Below are 19,516 nucleotides of genomic sequence, written 5' to 3' on the forward strand. Positions count from 1 at the left end.
TGCAGCCAATAACGGCGCGTCAATATTTTCTTTACAGGAGAATGACAAGAGACCACTTACAAACAATTGTTTTATCTCCTTATTTTTTTTTACAGTGAACGTACAGAACCATACTTCCTCCTTCCTGGCAGTAAATCATTTTGCGTTCAAACGGACAGCAGCACTTCATATGAGTGGTTGTTTATAAACCGCTCGCCGGGTCTAAACAGTCCGTAGGTTTCGGAGACATCATCCACTTCGCGGCTTTGAGGAATTGAGTTTTCCCGTCAGCTTATGAGCTGTATTGAAATCATAATATTAACGGAAGTCTGTAAATATGCGAGTCGCAATGTCGGCCTTGAGTTAACAAATTCAAGCTTTAGATTTATCCGGTGTCAGTTTTTAGAATTTATCGGCCGGTGTATGTTTTCACTTTCAATCTGACAGAGTATCAAGAAAAATTAGCTGTTAACGATAATTTGTGATCATCACTTTTGATGGCGAAAACACGGGACAGTGCTTTCGATAATTCCGATAATGATAGCACAAATAGCGAGGACGAATGCAGCGACGATTTCTCTCCAATCGAGATTAGAAATTTCGGAAATAAAAAACGACACCGCAAGAGAAGCGCATCCTTACCATTCATCGAAGGAAGCAATGGTGGACTTTGGAAAGGTTTGGTCGCCGCGAAATCGAAGGAAACACAGTCTGTGAAATCTAAAGTAGGTAATTCTCAAGGTACCAGGACGGGGAATGAGTGGAAATCGGATTTACACACAGATGAAACGATGGAATTATCAAATCAAAGGTTGCAGGATGGAAACCGTCCCACGAGAAGAAGTTCGAGCATGCCTGAATTTTATTCCAGATCAGACAGTGGAAAAAAGGTGTCGCATCGCAGGACTGTAGGGAGCGGGCCAAAGACGAGGAGTAAAACTGATGAAACCGTAGCGAGGAACTTAGAACTTAGTGACGACGAAAGTAAAACCCTAAGACTGCCGATAATATCTGGCGGCGAATCTCTCAAGTGGGCAAATGATCAAAATGGGAACCAAGTAGAGTCCTCGTCAAGGAGATCTCCAGAAAGCACCACTTTACAGCAAAAAACATATCTTCCTCATATCAACTCAAAAAACGGAACTTTCGTGAAATCAAGGTATTCCGAAAAATGATCCAAATATAATATTTTGCCATGTATGTAACATGCTATAAAAAAAAACCCTGTGTTTCATAGAAAAGGCAAAAAAGCTTAGACGACATGAATGATGTTTTGCTTACGTGACTCGAGTGAAAACCTGCAGGTAGGGTATAAAAATCATCTTTACAGTTTGAATTTTCAGAGACACACGCTGAGAATGTTTGCTACGTACATATAAAGGAGAACATCTGCCTGGCGCTTTCAACTCTCCAACTGTTCTCCAAGAAAACATTGAATCGCTTTAAGGAAACGTACATGCAAAATATTCTTGTACATGAGTGGACCATTTGCAAAACATCGTTATTATATTCCATCTCGCTAATTTTCAAGGTAAAATTTATCTGCGTAATAATAGTTAAGCGTAGTATTATAAATATGTACTGCCGCGCGAAAGAGTTAAATATTTAAAGAACGGTTTAGCAATAGATTAGGTTGGTTAGAAAATGTTTATGTTAGCAAAAATACGCAATTACGTAACATGTACTACCTGCAGGTAGTAGTCTGCGAGAGAACTTTGTGACACCTTAATATTTTTAACTGCAGTTTTTGCTCTAGGGCTGAGGAAAACTTTGACAACGAAGAATTTCTCGGTGCATATCCTTCTTAAATATGATCTCCAGTCACCCGCTTACAAATAACCCTCCCAAAGTTGGATTTTCATCGAGTGAGAAGTTCACAAAAAAAAGCTAGCAATGTAATCGCTAGGTAGCTCATTTTTATGCTTGGGTTTCTTAAATACCCTTCTGATCACTTGAATTTATGCCCCACTTACGCAATTTTTTGCGAAAAAAAAGCTCAGGACAGTATTCAGTAAGCCATTTTCTAATTGGACCTTCAGGAATCATTGGTTTTCATGTCATATTCCTTCAGACCAGCTGGCGCCGACATTTTCATTCATACGCTAAACTTACGGTTTGCAAAACTTTGCGCATGTTCGACAGACATCACATCAGAAACTTTCATTACTTTCATACAATTCCGATCTCTTTCGGTCGAGTTCATTTCATGTCGGAGGATGACTGTTTTTATACTTGCAATATTTCCGCTCCAAAGTTTAATTACGCCTTACAAAAGCCGAAAAAATCAAGAAGCGTTTGCGGCGCCTACGGGTCATCTTTTGTCCAGTCCTTTTAATAATTAATATTTACTAACACGTTCAGATTTTTTTTCGCAAACTATAAAACAAGTTTAGCTTAATAAAATGGGCAAAATCAAACAAAAAAATTTCTTTTTAAAACCAAATTCAATTAGATATGATACGAAATTTTTCCTCATAAAGTTTTAAGCAACGTTGATCCATTAAACGCAAGTCCCAGCAGCGATGGCAGTCCATCGAGCTTGATATTTTTGTTCTAAAAGTTTTTATTTTTGCAATGTTTCTGAAGCAGTTTCCGAGGTTGCACCACTTTACAAAATAATGTAAACTATGGAAAATTTACTTCAACGAAACGAAATTTTTCATACAAAGTTACTCTACCCGTCAAAAAATTCAGCGCCTCTTTCAATTACCGCTATTTCAATTAGTTTCTACAAAGAAGTTTTCTTTTTTGTTCAAATTCAATAACATTCGTTACATGTTAGACGCGCCGAAATAATAAAAAATGCATGTTTCGAACGTACCGCGAAATACCCCTCACACAACTTCCATACAAGGCACTTTTGAAAAGGAAATTGGCATGGACTCGCCGCTGTACGGGCTGAGTAAGGAGTACTGACCTCATCATCAGAGCGAGGCAGCACGGGGTGTTTTGTAGTTCTCCCGATAGCAATAGTCCTTGTCAGGGTATTAAGTACGACGCTTTTCTCCGAAGAGCTCTCTGATGGATTAACACAGCTGGCAAGCTCTAAATTTATTCAACCATTCGAATAAAAAAATAAACCCCATAGACGATTTACCTCTTCAAGAAGCTTGAATTTTAGTGTTATGTAATTTAAAGTGAATTCTGACGAACTCCCAGTGATATCAGCCTTCCTTGTAGCTTGCCGGCTCAATCAAAAAGTAGTTTTTCGACGAGTTTTAATATTTGACTTCAAGTAGTCCTTTTGCTTTGACAGTGTGGAGTACGTGCGCCAGAAGGTTACCCCTCCACAGCATATGGTTTTAAATTAGGGTGTTGTGCTTAAAAATAGCCTTTTACGCTCTACATCGCTCGCGGGTAACAACAGTTTGCGTGCGTTCCGCTCTAGCGTGCACAGCATATCATTCAGTGTAACCTGCAGGCGTCCGCCCACCCCACCAAAAGCTGAAATTGTCTTATTGCAGTGTCCCACCGATGTATTGTTTGGATCGGTTCACAGAATTCTGCCGAGATCACGATCTGAAAGAAAATGTAAAAGCCATGACACAAGCACGAAACTACAAGGGCTCTGAGCAATAAGGTTATCGCAATGGAATGTTAATGTTTTGAAGTCTCGTACTCTAAGATCTTGTAATACTTTCACACTACAAGTAAAGAACAACATGACCAAAATAACGAAAATTGAAAATCACAACCACTTCGTCTAATATTAAACAACCATTTCATACTACAGACTGTCCTTGTTATACTCGATAGAAATACCTCTAACTAATCGAATTTGATGCCCGTACTGAGCGTTACGAATCGAATTTTGACCGCTCGGTTTTATGGCCCGAGTGCGAAGCACCCGCTAAAGTGACCGATCAGAACGCACATGCGAACTTAGAGATATCGTAAAAGTATATATCGATTTCGGTACTTATATGGAGAAGTTTATTTAGAACCATAAACTGCTATTACTCGGCATCCACTGTTGCGTGTTCATGAACCCAAACAAAAGTAAACGACAAAGCATTCCGTCACGTCACATTTTTATTTGGCTATTCCCTAACACAAAACACCACAACTACAATAAACATAACGCTAAACAAAACATGAAAACGAAGTGTCTAGGACAGTAAGGCAGCCATATTACCACAATCCACCCGTACGGTTGGCCCAATACAAAACCTTTACTTTTCCACTATTGTTCGCGCACTACGCCAACATAGCTGTCATATTGGGCCCACGAAACAGCTCTGTTCAGCATTATAATTAAAACAACGGCATTTCTGCGCATTGTAATGACAGGGCTTAATCGACATTGCTGCTACATTGCGGCGAAAAGAGAGCCATATTGAAACTTAAGGTCTTCGTAGGTATTTTTTTCCTCCAGCTCCTCACTGTCAAAGACACTTTTAAATTACATATCAAAACCATTCCGTTAGCTTTTCAGCTACCATTACAAGACAGTCTTTATCCGAGACATAGGCCTTCGATAGACAATTTCAATCCTGTTCCTCTTTAAGAATATTGCTGCGCCCGCGTGTTGCCAGCGGAATGCGGCGCTTGTGTCATGCTTGAAGAGACATTGCCGTGATAGTTCATAAATTGTTGGTTACCATGATAATGATAGTCTCCAGACCCCTTTCCAGCGGCATGGTCGCTTCCTGGCATGTAAAAGGCATTGGAAGACGAGCTAGCGGGCTGGGCAGCAGCTTGAAAAGCATGCGCACCATGCATAGGTTGGCCTTGATTCTGCGCATGCTGTGACTGCGCTCCGCCGAAGAGAAACTGATCGTTGCGATGCTTCTGATGTTTCTTGCTTTTGTGATACGGCTTAGGGTTTCCGGCTCCTTGTTGCATAGGCCCGCGAGGATTCTGTTGGTTTTGCAGCGGTGTGTTGTATCCACCCATGTGCATATGTTTCCCCTGGCCATACCGAGTGATCGATTGAGCCCCTCGCCAGGGTGCTGGATGGTGCTGGTTGGGTACGAACGGCGGCGGGCCTTGGTGCAAAACTTGTTGTTGCTGCGGTTGTTGTTGCTGCTGCTGAGTTTGTTGTTGCTGTGTCTGCCCGGGACTGCTTCTGTCCAAGGAATTACGGTCAGAAAAACTTGTGCCCTCTTGCACAACTGGCTGAATTTGAGGGGGGTGGTAGCCCTGTGCATTTAAGAAGACAGACACAAGCAACATGTATTACTATCAGCTGTTAAAGAACCCCATCAGTATGTACAAAATGCAAGACAGCATTGACCAAACTCGCACTACTGACTTATTCACCTGCATTTGCTGAGCCTGATAAATAACTTGTGGTACCCCAGGGTTACCAGGCTGTGGCATTGAAACCGCGGGATGCACCCCCATGTGATCCTGGGAAGGCATCTGGTAGAGTGACGGATAATAGATCATGTTTTGGTTGGTCCATTGCTGATTGTACATGTGGAGATGATACTGCAATATGGACAACAAGTTAGTCAAAGAAATCTCTTCTCGACTTAAGTATTGGCTAAATTATGATCTACAGTCAACTCCCGATAACTTGAACCTTCAAAGGGAGCTATAAAGGTTTGAGTCAACCTTTGTACAGGCACTGGTGTTAATGTACCATTAACTAAAAAAATCTAAACTAAACTGACACGTTATGTGTTTTGCAAAATAGGGCACAGATAACAAGGCTGCCTCAAAATAAATTAAAACGAATGTTTTGGACTGTAGTACATTGTTTGTTTTAATTTGTCATGTATTGACAGGCGTGGTTCGAGTTATCGAGGGTAAAATATAAAGAGAGTGACCTGAGGGAAAACGAAAATTGTTTCGACTTAGCGGAAGGTTCGAGTTATCGAGAGTTCGAGTTACCGAGGGTAAAAAATGCAGTACACGACGGAAATCGATCTTTGTTCGTGTTTCCAAGGGTTCAAGTTATCGGGAGTCGACTGTATCTATCGAAAAGTCGGGGGAGTTGATAAGAGTCTTGGGAGAAGGAAATGAGGGTGTTAGACTATCAGTCTCGGAAAAAACTTTTCTTGACAAAAATCGATGTTTAAGAAAATTACTGTGTTTCACTGCACTGAGAAGGATTGTAGTCTATACCAGACTCTTTCCCATCGCGCTACCAAGGATAAGCGTCGCAATGGTGGAAAGTTAAGTCAAAATTAAACTGCATGCATGGGAAACTGGTCGAGCAAAGTGTGACGACAACTGGTGAGAATTTTGGGTGTTATCGAACAGTTTAAGCTTTACCTGAAATCCAAGGTTGAAGAAATATCGGAGAGTGTTAGGGTCTGGAAAATAAAAAAGGTACACCTTATGCACTTTGTGAGTGCGTTCGACGAACCCTACTTGAGTTAGCTTCGTATTTACGGAAATATCTACTCTGATAAGTAAATATTTAGAGGTTACCTGCTAATCGAGCTGGCAAAAGCTGAGCGCTTTAACCCTTCAACTCCCATGAGTGACCAGGACAGAATTTCTCCTTACAATATCAATACAATATCAAGCAGACAAGTGATGAGAATAAAGTAAACTATCAATTGGGGGATTATTGGTTGATCCAATACCAAATTCTCCAAATTGACATCATAAGAACTGTATGGCAGACAGTAAGGAGAATTACCAATGAGGTCTTGGGAGTTAAAGGGTTAAACGTAAATTTACAGTAATTCAACAATTTGCCTCCTCATTCCTATTTAAGGAGAGAGTGGTGAGGTGATAAGTCAGAAACCGCTACGCTGGCCCATAAGAAGAGGCCCTGAGCTAGTCAGCTGTAGATTAGACAGTGCTAGGTCCAAAGAACCGACGCCAGAGACCAACGATCACTGAATATCTTGATCCAGATTAGCCAGGTCAAGAGAGTGACAAAACAACTTACCATCGGGCAGATCGGAACCGTCGCTTTCCATCGATATCCCTTGAGGCATGCGTGGATGGCTGGTCATGTTCGGCAGCTGTTGGAACATAATGGATAGGAACGGCAGCTGAATATACGATTGATGCTGTTGTGCAACTGACGGGGAGCTGGACGGCACAGGGTCTGCTCCTTCATTGCTCTGGTTGGTGTCTACAGGGGCGGGGGAGGGGGTGGGGGACTGTTGTTGAGTGTTACTGTCGAGGGTGGGTATGGAGGCTTGCGGATTCGTGGCTTCGTCTTCGCTCGTGTTTTTGTCAGCTTTGTTAGCCTGAGAAATAAAAGCGGTTGACAAGAGTAAATTAACGGTTAAGAGGAGAACTACAACAAATCTAGCGCAGCTCTAACATCAGATTTATGCACGACACTGACCTCTTTCCAGGCGGTTGTTTGAGCTTGTCACGGAACATGAAAGACAAGGTGTTGCGTGACAAGCTCAAACGACGGCTGCGCGTGAAGGAGACTGGCAACATAATAGCTCATTTCAGACATGCAAAATCCGTCATTGCATAGGATTTAAATTTGAGTTCACAAGCGCATAAATTCAGTTTGATAACCATAGTATGCAGAACACACACATATAGTAGATCGCAGTAAATAATTCTTACACGAGAATTAACTACACTTACAGGCACGTGGGGAACTGGCAAATTCTCCGCAATATCTGAAGGAGGAGGTTTCATCACAACGGAAACTGTGAAACAAAATAATAAAGCTACCAGTGAGTTTCATCAGGAACATTTTAATTCAATATCATGGCTAACTTGGTCTATCATCTAAAAGAGGTCAAACTTCATTGCCCCCCATGAAAGTTTTCCTTTCATAGGCGTTTCTCCCTGAAAATGGCAACAAAAGCAAAGGATAAGGGAATATTTTTTGTTCTCTTGTTAGGAACAAAGCTGGGTTCCATTAAAAGGCGCCGTGCAACACGAACACGTACGACACAAACACAATGACTATACCTAGAGTTGGCGGAGCAACCACATCTCTCTTTCCATCTCTACCAGCTAAATGCAGAACTTTAATTTCACCGCCTCCATTAAGGGGCTCGGCAAAAGTCACAGTCTTTTTCTCAGGAGAGGTCGATGCAGAACCTTCTCCTGCCAGCGCCGATTTGAGGTTTGGTGTGTCTTTAGGAATAGAGTCCTCTTTTCTTAACAAATTACCATCCTCCTTCAAGGCTTCCTCCTGATGTTCACTGACCATGGCCTGCTTTGATTTGTTACTGACATTGGACACACGAATCACTCCTCGCGTTCCTTGCGGCTTCGCAACGAGCTCTTCTGTCTTTTTTGTTTCTTGTTCCAATAGTTTGGCGCTACTGTCGGGAGTTTTATCCAGCGTTTTTACGTCTTTCCTTTCATTTGAATCTTTTATCCAAACGCTCTTTATCTCAGCAGAATCCATTAATTTATTTTCTTCCATGTTGGACTTTTGCGGAACACTTTCCAGATCTGACGAAGATGCTGTAGTGTGCTGTTTAAATTCATTCAAGGGACGCCCCTTTGGAAGGTCTATCTTGCCTTTCAAAAGTTCCTTTTCTACAGGCAAGGGTTGTTTCTGAGTATCACTTTGTTCCTTCTTTGCATTCTCCAAAGGACCAAGAACACTGCTTCTTTCAAGAGACCAACTCTCAGTTTTAGTTGCACTCTCACTATCCAGAGCCACTGGTATTTTCACTTCTTTGGCCAGAAATCTCTCTTTCTCAGTTTCCAGTTCTTTCTCGCCATGTGACTGGTGTTGACTAGCCGTCAAGACACTTGGAGGTTTGTTTTCTGTGCTGACATGGTTTTCTTTGGGTGGACCGGCAGGCTTCAGCTGATTGTTTTTCAAGCGGCTCCAGAACTCTGCAGGGGTTTGATCAGGTGCAGCTTCAGATGAAGGGGTCCGCTCTTCAGCTTGCTGGGTCTAACGAAATCAAAACAGGGAAAAATGTTTTTTGCAAAACTCGAAATGGTTCTTCTTCCAATGATCGTTTGGTAAGATCGAACTAAAATCCAAAGAGTTGATTTTTGCAGTGAAAGGAAACCCCTAAAATCTATTACAGCAAGCAAAATAAAGCTATCATTAAGTAGAGGGTGTGAAACCATAGGCCCAACAGACAAACAGTTCGGGCTCTGCGTCTACCACTGATGTCCCCATTACAGTAAAAATTAAAGAAAAAAAACCTCTCATAACCCCTTACAACCTGATATCAGTATGCATATTCTCCAAACTGTCCTCTACACATTTTTTAAGTTGTTGACAAGGAGAATTTGTGAAACAATCAAAAACTTAATTAGTCAATGATCATTTCCTACATTCTCGTGACACGGTAAGGTCTAACTCGGAGGGAGGGGGGGAGGGAGGGAATACCGTAAAGAGAAATTAGATATTAGTCACCCTCATGGGTCAAAGGGTGGATGGTGTTTGCTTTTAACCGACTATTTACAAGAAGTAGCACTCACTGGTAGAGCAGGGAAGGCCGCTGGGTCCTTTCCTTGTAATTCCGCCAACTTAGCTTGTTCCTTGGAGAGGAAAACAAACGATTGACAATTAAATACGAGGAATTAACGTCACTTGTAAAGCTACCAACAACAGACAACTTTTTAGACACTGGTAAGTAACATTTTAAGGTTATCTAGTTGAATACAATTACGAGATGAAGCACAGTACACTCACTGCTATCTGTTTTGCTTCATCTTCCTCCTTTTGAAGCTGTTTCTCATCTCTTCCCCTTTGGAAGCGGCCACGCCCTCTCATCCTCCCACGTGGTCCTGGGCCACCTCTTGGTCTGGGAAAGGTGTCATCCTAAAATAAGACAAAACCAAGGTTACTGGTCTTCATTCTTCCTCTGCGTTCATTCATTCTTCTCTTATTAAGGACCTTGACCCTAACAAACTACTGTAGCGATTTTCAGGAGTGTCAAAAATAATGCGAGGTTACATTAGATTTCTGCATTACGCTCTATGATTGGTCCAGAAAACTCGCACCACCCCTCAACCAATCAGATGCAAAACTAAACCCAACCACATCGTTACTCTCGATTTCCCCTGCTTCAAGCAATTTGCTTGTATTTACTTTCAATTCCCACCGACTCCATGTAATATTTTCCTCTATACAGATTGGCTGTCATGATTTCTAAAATTTTGGTTTGACAAAACTCGATAAAAATGTGCTCTACTTTTAGGTGAGTTTATAGGGAAGTTGTTAACTTTGAACTTGGTTCTCAAATGAGAAAAGATGTTATACATTTTGTTACCAACCAGGGACAAACAAGACAGACAGATCAGAGAGATGAGGCTCAGCCCCACCATGGAAAAGCATCAGATCATGAACAAGAAAGGTTCCCTCTAATCCTTCTAGGTGACCCAGATTTCATATTTGGCCCAAACTCACAAAAAAATGTCTTTCTTTTCAAAGATTTTCTCACACTTAACAATTTACACCCCAACATCAGTCTCCAAGTTCTCCATACTCTCATCCATATATTTCCTTTGGAACTGAGGAAGAGAATTGGTCTAACAATCAGAGCTTCTTAGGTTGGCAATCATTTCCTTCATTCATAATCTTAAGGAATTCTTCAACAGTATTACTTAGAAATTAGATGCTAGTCACTCCAATAGTTTAAGGAGTTAAGAAAATTCTTAAAGATGCTCAAGTGACCCAAGTTTGTGTACAATTCAGTATTTATTTTAATAAAAGATATCTTACCTGAAAACCCTTCCGACCTGCTGCATCTTCGCTGTGTTCGTCACTCTGTAAAACAAAACACAAATAACCAAGTGAGTAACTATATACCGTAGGATAATTAACCTGTTCTTTACAGCATTTCATTTTAACATATTTTAAAAGCTAAATGTGATTGAAAATTTTTCATATCTCTTATACGTTTTAAGAATGGGTCTCGGCTTATAGCTGAATGTTTTGTGTTAATGTTTGAAGATGATCGTCTTAAGTTTAAGAGTTAAAAGTCTAGGGTCTAGGCTTATAGCCGGGCTTGGCTAATAACCAATAAAATATGGTACTGTATTGTCACTCTACATGAAGAATGATCTGTTCAATCAACACACTGTAACTTTAGCTACATGAAAATATGGATCCAGGTTGGGATGCATCAGGTACATTTAGAGGGATGGAATCAGATGAAGATAACATTAATAAAATTAAACAAAACAAATGATAAAAAAAAAGATCCAATTCATGTACATGGTGTTGCTCTCCTGACCTTGTATCCTCTCTGGGTTCTTCCTTGAATGTTCCTTCTCCTTCCTCGTTTCCCGTCATCTCGCAAACCTATAGAGATCAGTACAGTAATTCTAAGTTAAATCATACTACAAAATATTGTTTAATCATTGATCCACAAGTATAGTTCCCCACAAATTGTAAATTTCAAAGCAAGTCAAGCAGAAAATAAAATGCTACAAAAAAGAATTAATTGTGGGGCAAACACACCATCAACATAAGAGGGACCTCCGGATTCAGATTTTTTGTAGTAGCCAGTTAAATCTCTGTAACTCAACTCTGGAGAAAGAAAAAACACAAATCAGGATTTCATTCCTGATCCTGATGAAAGAAAACTTTGATTCCAGTGCCAATTTTCCCATCTTTCCCCACACACATGGTGTATACTACATGGGCACAAAGTCCTCAGTCAGGACACTACGTTTGTTTTTACTTACCTTGTTGATTATCAGAGGGCTTCAAGTTTTCCAGAGGAATGATAACACTAACAAAAATGAAACCAAAAAATAAATAAAGGAAAGAAAAAGTTTACAGGCAAATAAAGACATGCAAGTGAGTGACTGATAACTAACCACATGTCATATATATATATTCAAGTTTTAAGTTACCTTAACCCTTTAACTCCCAGATCAGATTTGCGATTCTCCTTACTGTCAACCATGCAATTCTTTTAATGTTAGCTCAGAGAATTTAATATTGAATTACCTTATTATCCCCAAATTGATATTTTTCTTTATTCTCATTACTCATCTGGTTGATTTTGTATAAATATTATAAGGAGAAATTCTGTCTTGGTCACTCATGGGAGTTGGAAGGTTAAGGCAAAAGTATTTTAAAATACCTGTCCTTCAATTTGTATAACCTTTGTTTCAGACAAATTATCATAATTCTTAGACAACACAATAAATAACCATACTTTTCTGATCCCATTTAATCCGTATTCTATTTAAAATCTACATATGCACAAAGGGATACATTTTAGTCTGAGTCATCTTCTCACAATCAGTGTTTGGGAAATAAAGAAAATGGTATTTGTCAGAATTACCAATGTTAAGAAAGAACCCTCGCAAGACCACAGAAATTGATCAAAACAAAATTAAGTAAACAATAAAATAATTTAAAATGGGTACCATTTATTTTGAAGCTCTGGAACCTTCACCTGGAAAATAAATGATGATTAACAGGTTTTTAAAATAAATAAGAAGAGTTATACAATGTAATGAACTACACGCAACTGCTAAAAAAAAGTACAGAACTTGGAAACATTGAAAATATCAAAAAGAAAAATAGATAGATGAAATGGAAAAACTGTTCAACTTAGAAGAACTCTTTGCTCCAGGTTGAAGATAGTAATCAACTCACCTCAATTCTTCCTTGGAGTGGAAGGATATAGACAACCAAGGCCTCATAAACTTTGTCTGGAGCTTCTGGTGGCCCCAACCATGCCTAAATTACACACACACACACACAAAGGAAAAACACTTAAAAAACATCATGATCAGCTCTCTCTAAGATTAGAGAAACACTCCAGTGTTGCATAAGATCATACAGTGTATGATATTAAGTTTACTTACAAAGCATTTATCTCCTGGCTGGTACTGAATACTTGCTGCAAAACACTGATCCTGCTGTTCTTGAGCTGAATAAACAAATTTTCAAATGTAATTAGCTACGTGCACACAGAACACAACAGTCAAAAAATACTAACACTGCATCCTAAAGAAAAATTCAGCAATGCATGAAATAGCTTCAGTTACCATTTTTAGAATCCTCCCACACTTCAAGCTCGACATTCCTGTACAGTTCATTGTCTAGAGACCTCTTAGCCTGCCATCCATGTTTCTGATCCAAGTTTGGTTTTGCTGGCTCGTCCCTGGGTTCCTCTTGATCATAACCTCTGTTCTGCCGAGCAGATTTTGCTGAAAAAAGGAAACCAAGAGGATGCAGCTCAGTTTATGCAGTGCAATGCATTTCACCCAAACCATTCCATGCAAAGTTGCCAGAGCAGTTACAATCACTAATCTGTTAGAGTACACCGTATTCTCCAAATATTTCTGAATGGCCAGCCATTGAAAAAATAACAGCAGCTGGCACAGACAAGAGACTGTCCAAAGGGCAAAGGCATCTACATGTCTTCTGTCAGCATCTACAATGTATTCCCCTTTGCTTTTGCTGATTGTTTTCTTACTACTTTTACCCAATATCAATCTTTTTGTGAATGGGCATAAATTATGCTTGGGCTAAAATATTAAGTCTGAGAGTATTTCAGATCAAGACAAGACTTCACTGTTTTTATCATAGTAAAGAAGCCTTCACAACAGAAACAGGTTGTTTATAAAAATGTCATTTACTGGTACTTCTGGAGAACAATGAGGGTAGGGCTGCAAGGTTTTCTGAATATTAACCCTTTTTTAAACCACATCTTGCCATTTTCTACAAAAGCTTTCAGACTAAAAAAATTAAAAACCATCAGAACCCCACAAACCTATTTAGCTTACATGCACACAGCTTATGTGTTCATGGTGAAGAGCCTTTGAGCAACAAAAACATCACCACAATTTTCAACATCTTTGTGATGCAGAAAATTGCCTTAAAGCAGTTGCAAACTTCTAAATCAGATCCAATCCCTGCATTTTCAGATTGATGTCTTCTGCAGCAACATACCTTTACCTTTTCCTCTAACAACCTCTGTCCAACCAGAGTTGTCTTCTCCAACCTCTTTAAAAGACTCTTCATCTCCAAGGCCATTCTGATAGAAGTTTGTTGTTCCCATGCTGTTCAGATCACCAGGAGAATTCTGTCTAGAACCACATTTTCTGTCCAGCTCTCCAAACACATTCTGATACAAGAGCTCATATACCACAGCTTCAGTAAAGAAAATCAATAGAATATGTTAAGATGATCAATAGGTACTGACCAGTCAGAAATACTGCAAACAATAAAAACTGACAAAATACTAAAAAAATTTGGTTTGGTCAACTGAGCTGATCATGTAATTTGGCTACTATTAACAGTTTCTGAAGCTGACATTTCAAGAAATCACTCTTCACCAGAGGGAAGAACGAAGGGCTATTGCTCTGACAAAGGGCTAATGCTTGATGTAGAAACTTTCTACTGTGGCAAAATTACATTATTAACTCAGTTGATAAAGCCTAATCATCTTATGACACTCAATACCCATGCAGCACTATAGTTTCTTTAGAAACTTACCCCCTTTATTGACAAAAAACTAATATATGTTCACATGACCCATAAATGAGCATTTCAAAAAAAAAAATACCGTATAGTAAGTACACTCACAGAAACTGAATTGGTGGAAGATGACACCAAAGAGAGGGATGTTATTCACATTCAAGATTTGTATTAAAAAATATGACAAATTTATCTTCACAAAAATTGCCCCTGCTTCTTAACAAGAGGTTCTATACAAGTACCATGTACCTAACCAATATCTGGGTGCACAGATACTTGCTTAATCTTTTCACTCTCATTTAGAGTGAAGACCTCATTTCTTAATTCTCCTTACTGTCTGCCATTCAATTCTTATCATGCTGGATAATTTAGTATTGGATCAACTAATTTTGTTGATATCTATCTTTATTCGTACCACTTGTCTGCTTGATATTGTGAGGAGAAATTCTGTATTAGTCACTCAAGTGAGTTAAAGGGTTAAACTTTTCACCACCAAGAGTAACTATATTTAAATTTCTCTTTGCAATACATCAATAACATTTTCAAGCATAAGGGTGATGAGACTAGAAGCAAATGACAATCAGAGGGTAAACTGCGATTTCACGCAGGATTTCAGGGATAGAATTGTAAGAATTGTACAGCAGACAGTGCAAACAAATGTTATTTAAATCCAGGGAGTCACATAGTGCAGTGTGATTATTTTTATGGTTTAATATCACTCTAAGTGTAATCACTATTATTTATAGGCTATAATTACTGTAAGTACTTACAGCTTAGTAACTTCTGAGTTTTATGAGTTCACTTACATTGGCACATGGCTGCGATCTTCTGGAATTTCATGTCATAAACAGCATCATAATGGTTTCCATTTGAATAGCAAAGCAGGATCTGAAAACAGAGTTGACAAAAAGTTACATTTTGTATCAAGGGACACGTAGAAGAGAATAGTGAACAGTGAAAGATCTGAAAGGTGAACTTTTCACATCTACTTTTGTGTATACCCTATTTGAAAACTAGAGAACATGTACTTTATCACACCATGCCAGGTAACCCAGAGACTTGCTATTGCTGGCCAAGAACATTTATGACCATACTTGGGACTAGTTTCATGATGTGTCTGCAATTCAATCTTAGGAAGAGTCCATGCTGGCAGGCAGAAGTTCCATATATATTTATATCTTTGTAAAGTATACATGGTGGTATTTAGGATTAAACCCTTCTCCCAATCGGTGGGGTTTATGTAAAAGCAGAGTGTTTGCAAAGGCAAACACTGATCATAAATGTATAAATTGAAATTCTTCTGTCAGTTCACAGAGTTTTCATTGTTCTTTAATTATAGCAAGATCCTGTGAGGTGTTAACATGGGATGTGCTGGTCCTTATCTACATGCATGCACGTTTATGCAGAAAATAACAAATTTAATGCTGACTTTTCAAAGTATAGGAATGAAATCGAAAAAATAAAACCAAGAAAAAAAAATTAAACAACAGTTACCCATCCAAGGAGAAACCCCAGCCAACAGGGCTTAACATTAGTGTGAAGCACAAGCACATGAATGACTAAATTCCATTTCTGATTACAATGAACATGGTCCACCACAAGCATCCCACTTAATCATGATAATTACCTTGTCTTTGAAATTGTTGTCAGTCACCTTGGTGGGTTCTGCATTGATGTCTTGATAAACAACAAAGTCTTTCCTGGAAGTTAAAACAAACTGTTATGTCTGCTTCATCTATACTAATAAAGTCAATAACAGGTTGTATTGTCTTTTGTTCTACCAGATGAAGTTTTAGCACAAGAAAATTTTATAACCAGAAAACTGAAGTTAAGACAATTTAGTGGTAGTCTAAGGCACTTGTCAGATGTAAGTTAGCAGTCACCTCTTGTAACTCAATTCTCAGTATGCAAAAATTCTAAAAGCAGGCAACAAATTTGAGAGTCAAGTACAAATATTTTATATATACAACTATATATACAGAATACTTACTTATACATCAGTGAAAGAGCACTTATTTCAACCTGTCCTGCCCATTCCTGTGATGAAAATGAAGGCAAGAAAGTTTCACAGATCATAAATGCCAACAAATTCTGACTGAGTATACAAAGTTCTTTTTTAGCAGGTTTGAAGTGTTGGGAGTCTTTGAAAATTTCCTGTTACCAAAGCAGCAGCTCTTAACCCTTGAACCTTTAGACTAGCATCTAATTTCTCCTTACAATATCACCACTGAATCACACATTAAGGTCATGAGAATAAAGGAAATGATCACCAAAATTAAGAAGCTCTTGATTGTCACAGTTTCTCCTTATCAGCCCCTTTGGCAATGTATATAGAACAGTACAGAGAATATGCACGCTAATCTAACAGTGCAAAGGATTAAGTATTTATTGCAGTTATGATTGTGTTTCTCCTGTGCAAAACCTTTTTGAAGTTCAACACTTATCCAATTTGTTATGTTGGAAAACTCACAAATTATTTTACATGTACTGTACCTTTGGGTTTTGTAGTCTGAATAAGTGATGATCAAATGGTCCTTCCAAAAACTGAAAACATAGGATTAATGCAAGGTTAACATTACATCAATGTATCAGGGCTTCAATAATAAGTGTCCATGATTTTTGTGTTACTTCACAATGTTGTGAGAACAATAATCATCATAGTTATTAGTACGACAAACTATGCTGCAGAGAGTATCAATGACATTACTTTTGGTGTTTCATGCTCAAGCACTTGACATCTCATGGCTTTCAACCCTATAACTTCCAGAAGTGGTTTCCCAAAATCTAATTTTTAATTCTTCCCTCTAGCTGATATACATTTCCTTGTATACAAATTACAAGAATTTGATGTTAGATCATGAATGCAACTTCTACCTGATAAATTGGAGTATTTTCATTGCCTATTTGCTGGATAATGTAAGAATGTGATAGGAAGAAGTTACATGTGAGTGACCAAGACAGAATTTCTCCTTACTAAATCTATACAATATCATGTAGACAAGTGATGAGAATTAAGAAAAATATCAATTATAGGATTACTTATTGATCTGGTACCAAATTCTCCAAACAAACATAATGATAATTGTTTGGCAGACAGTAAGGAGAATTACTAGTGAGATCTTGGGAGTTAAAGGTTTAATCACTTCTGGAAGTTGAACAGTTAAGTATTCACTTACTCTAATTAAGTGTCTTAGGGGTTAGATGACAAATAAAAAGCAACTTTAATATCTAATCCTAGATTTACACTCACTGATTGCTTAAGAACTGGGCTCTAGACCCTAAGCTGCCTTTGCTGTGGAATTTTTTTTTAATGTAAACAACTCTTAATACTATCAAAATACTTTACCGCTTCAAACTTCTCCCTGTTTCTTCTCATAAAGTCTATGCAATCCTTACGGACTTGGAGGTGTTTGGCTTGACAGTTGTAGACCTTGAAACAAACAGGAAAAAAACAAAAGCATCGATCATTTGTTAATTCCTCTTTCCGAAGAACGACAAGTAAAGCAAGACTTCTAAAACAAATGTTTATCCACAGGATAAAAGTTTTACATAACTTGAACTCCTGCAATTTATTTCGCATGTAAACAAAGATAGCATGCTGGCATTTTTAGTTACCGAATGCGGGCAAGCTGACGTTTTACAGAGTAATTTTCAGATCTACATACGTAGGTGCATTCACTAACTGTCATTAACTATAAACGCTTAAATCTTTCTGGGGTGAAACTGTCATCATTAACAAATTAAAGCAACAAGAAATTGCTGCGAGAAAAAATATCGTTGGAAGTTTTCTAAATGTACATGTTATAAATTGAGTTAATGTGAAAGAACAAAGTGAAACATTTGATTAACGTAGCGTTCGTATCGATTGAGCGTTCGATCACGAGGCCATCCCAAGAGAAGGTTTGTTTGTTGAACAACAGAAACATAAGTTACATAAAAAATTGTCAGAAGGTAAAGCACTAAAGCACTGATGAAGGCGAAAAACAGAGTTTCGAACGTCTCTAGAGCTGGTGATGGACGATCAAACATAGGAATAACAACAGTTATGTTAAATCCTTAAAATGCCTTTATTAAATCATTCTGTTAATAAACAAAGCGACGGAACTTACTTGCTCTGACACTGCTCTAAAAAGACAGGAGCCATCCTTCGCGATTGGCTTTCTGTACAAGTTCAAGCGGGCCAGAAACTCGTCCATTGCCGTCTCTGTGTAATTTCCACTACCTCCGTTCGAAGTCGGAGAGTTCGTGGGTCCCGGCTTTTTCTTGCGTTTGATGTTCGAAGAAGGCATTCTTTCAGGCAAGACTGTCGACTTGCTGTTCTTTGGTTTATTTTGTGCTTAACGCATGTTCGTCATGGTGTTAATTGAGAGCAAACTGCGTTTCTTTACATGTTTCGAGAGTCAAGAGTTCTCATTGACTACCACGAGGGACGGCCATTGCTGCGCCAAAAAGGCCATAAAGTAACATATCCAGCGGTTTCTTACTAAGTGATGACGCAATTACTAGTTTCCAGATCTTTTTCCAATTATGGGAACACGCCCCGTCACGCCTCCGGAAAGAAAAAGGGCCCAAGGGAACCAATAAAGTATTTTTTTTCTTGTTATCTTTCATCAGCCATCTGTGTCAGCCACAGAGATAATAAGAATCTAGCTTGGCCAATAGAATTTCAGCTGAGCTGCTGTAGAGAACAGATGACGAAAACCGGGGGAAAAAATTAAATACAATTCAATTCACTGGCTCCTGAAAATACACAGAACGGTATACTATAAAGGAAAAACTTTTTGGGATCATTGGAATGCCTTTTTATATTCATCATACCCACCTGTGCCATAGCTAACTGGTAGTGGTTAGGCAAGGCATGGCCTAGGCAAGGAGTTATAGCTCTCTGATCGTAAGTTATGGAAAAGGCTAGGAAATTTGAATATAGCCATTTTTGCATCTTAAAAGTTAATCGAAGTAGTTGTGTATTTATTTAGAGGAAACACTCGCTCTTTAATTGCTTTCTATATTGTGTCTTTATTCATTGATCAACTATCTAATAAGCTGGTGCAATCATGTAACTTGATTTAAGTAATTTTACATCATTCGGTAGTCCCACAGTATCACAGTAGTCCCACAGTATCACAATAGTCCCACACTATCACAGTGATATTACTAACATAATTACAAGTACTTTTACTATGTTCCCAATACACTACAGAAGTTAAACCCAAATCTTTCAAGATCGTCCGCTCG

General features: G+C 38.7%; 1 protein-coding gene across 4 annotated transcripts; it reads right to left on the reverse strand.

Moving 5' to 3' along the window:
* Positions 1 to 3,998: 3,998 nt before the first annotated feature.
* LOC113677891 (uncharacterized) lies at positions 3,999 to 18,959 on the reverse strand. 4 transcript variants are annotated; one of them, XM_089191004.1, is made up of 23 exons: positions 18,391 to 18,959; positions 17,628 to 17,711; positions 16,775 to 16,825; positions 16,272 to 16,318; positions 15,909 to 15,981; positions 15,088 to 15,169; positions 13,760 to 13,954; positions 12,847 to 13,008; positions 12,664 to 12,728; positions 12,452 to 12,535; positions 12,220 to 12,248; positions 11,527 to 11,573; positions 11,300 to 11,368; positions 11,073 to 11,140; positions 10,559 to 10,603; positions 9,527 to 9,655; positions 9,313 to 9,372; positions 7,828 to 8,773; positions 7,495 to 7,559; positions 6,830 to 7,136; positions 6,202 to 6,242; positions 5,242 to 5,412; positions 3,999 to 5,121 (listed from the first exon to the last, which is right to left on the reverse strand). In XM_089191004.1, the coding sequence occupies exons 1-23, from the start codon at positions 18,568 to 18,570 to the stop codon at positions 4,483 to 4,485; spliced, it is 3,639 nt and encodes a 1,212-aa protein (XP_089047130.1). In that variant the 5' UTR covers positions 18,571 to 18,959; the 3' UTR covers positions 3,999 to 4,482. The 4 variants fall into 4 exon arrangements, with proteins under 4 accessions (XP_089047130.1, XP_027050546.2, XP_089047132.1 ...); XM_027194745.2 differs by having other exon boundaries at positions 13,754 to 13,954; XM_089191006.1 differs by lacking the exon at positions 11,300 to 11,368.
* Positions 18,960 to 19,516: the final 557 nt, after the last annotated feature.

Source organism: Pocillopora damicornis, chromosome 13 (assembly GCF_964200805.1).
Source record: "Pocillopora damicornis chromosome 13, jaPocDami1.2, whole genome shotgun sequence".
Classification (NCBI taxonomy): Eukaryota; Metazoa; Cnidaria; class Anthozoa; order Scleractinia; family Pocilloporidae; genus Pocillopora; species Pocillopora damicornis.

Bases quoted from the DNA above. Each gene is read 5' to 3' on its own strand.
- LOC113677891 (XM_027194745.2), bottom strand. From the start codon at position 18,570: ATGCCTTCTTCGAACATCAAACGCAAGAAAAAGCCGGGACCCACGAAC. The intron at 16,319-16,774 runs GTACAGTACATG...TTTTCATCACAG, and splicing joins TCAGACTACAAAACCCAAAG to GAATGGGCAGGACAGGTTGA. The intron at 7,137-7,494 runs GTAAGTGTAGTT...TTTATTTCTCAG, and splicing joins TGCCAGTTCCCCACGTGCCT to GCTAACAAAGCTGACAAAAA.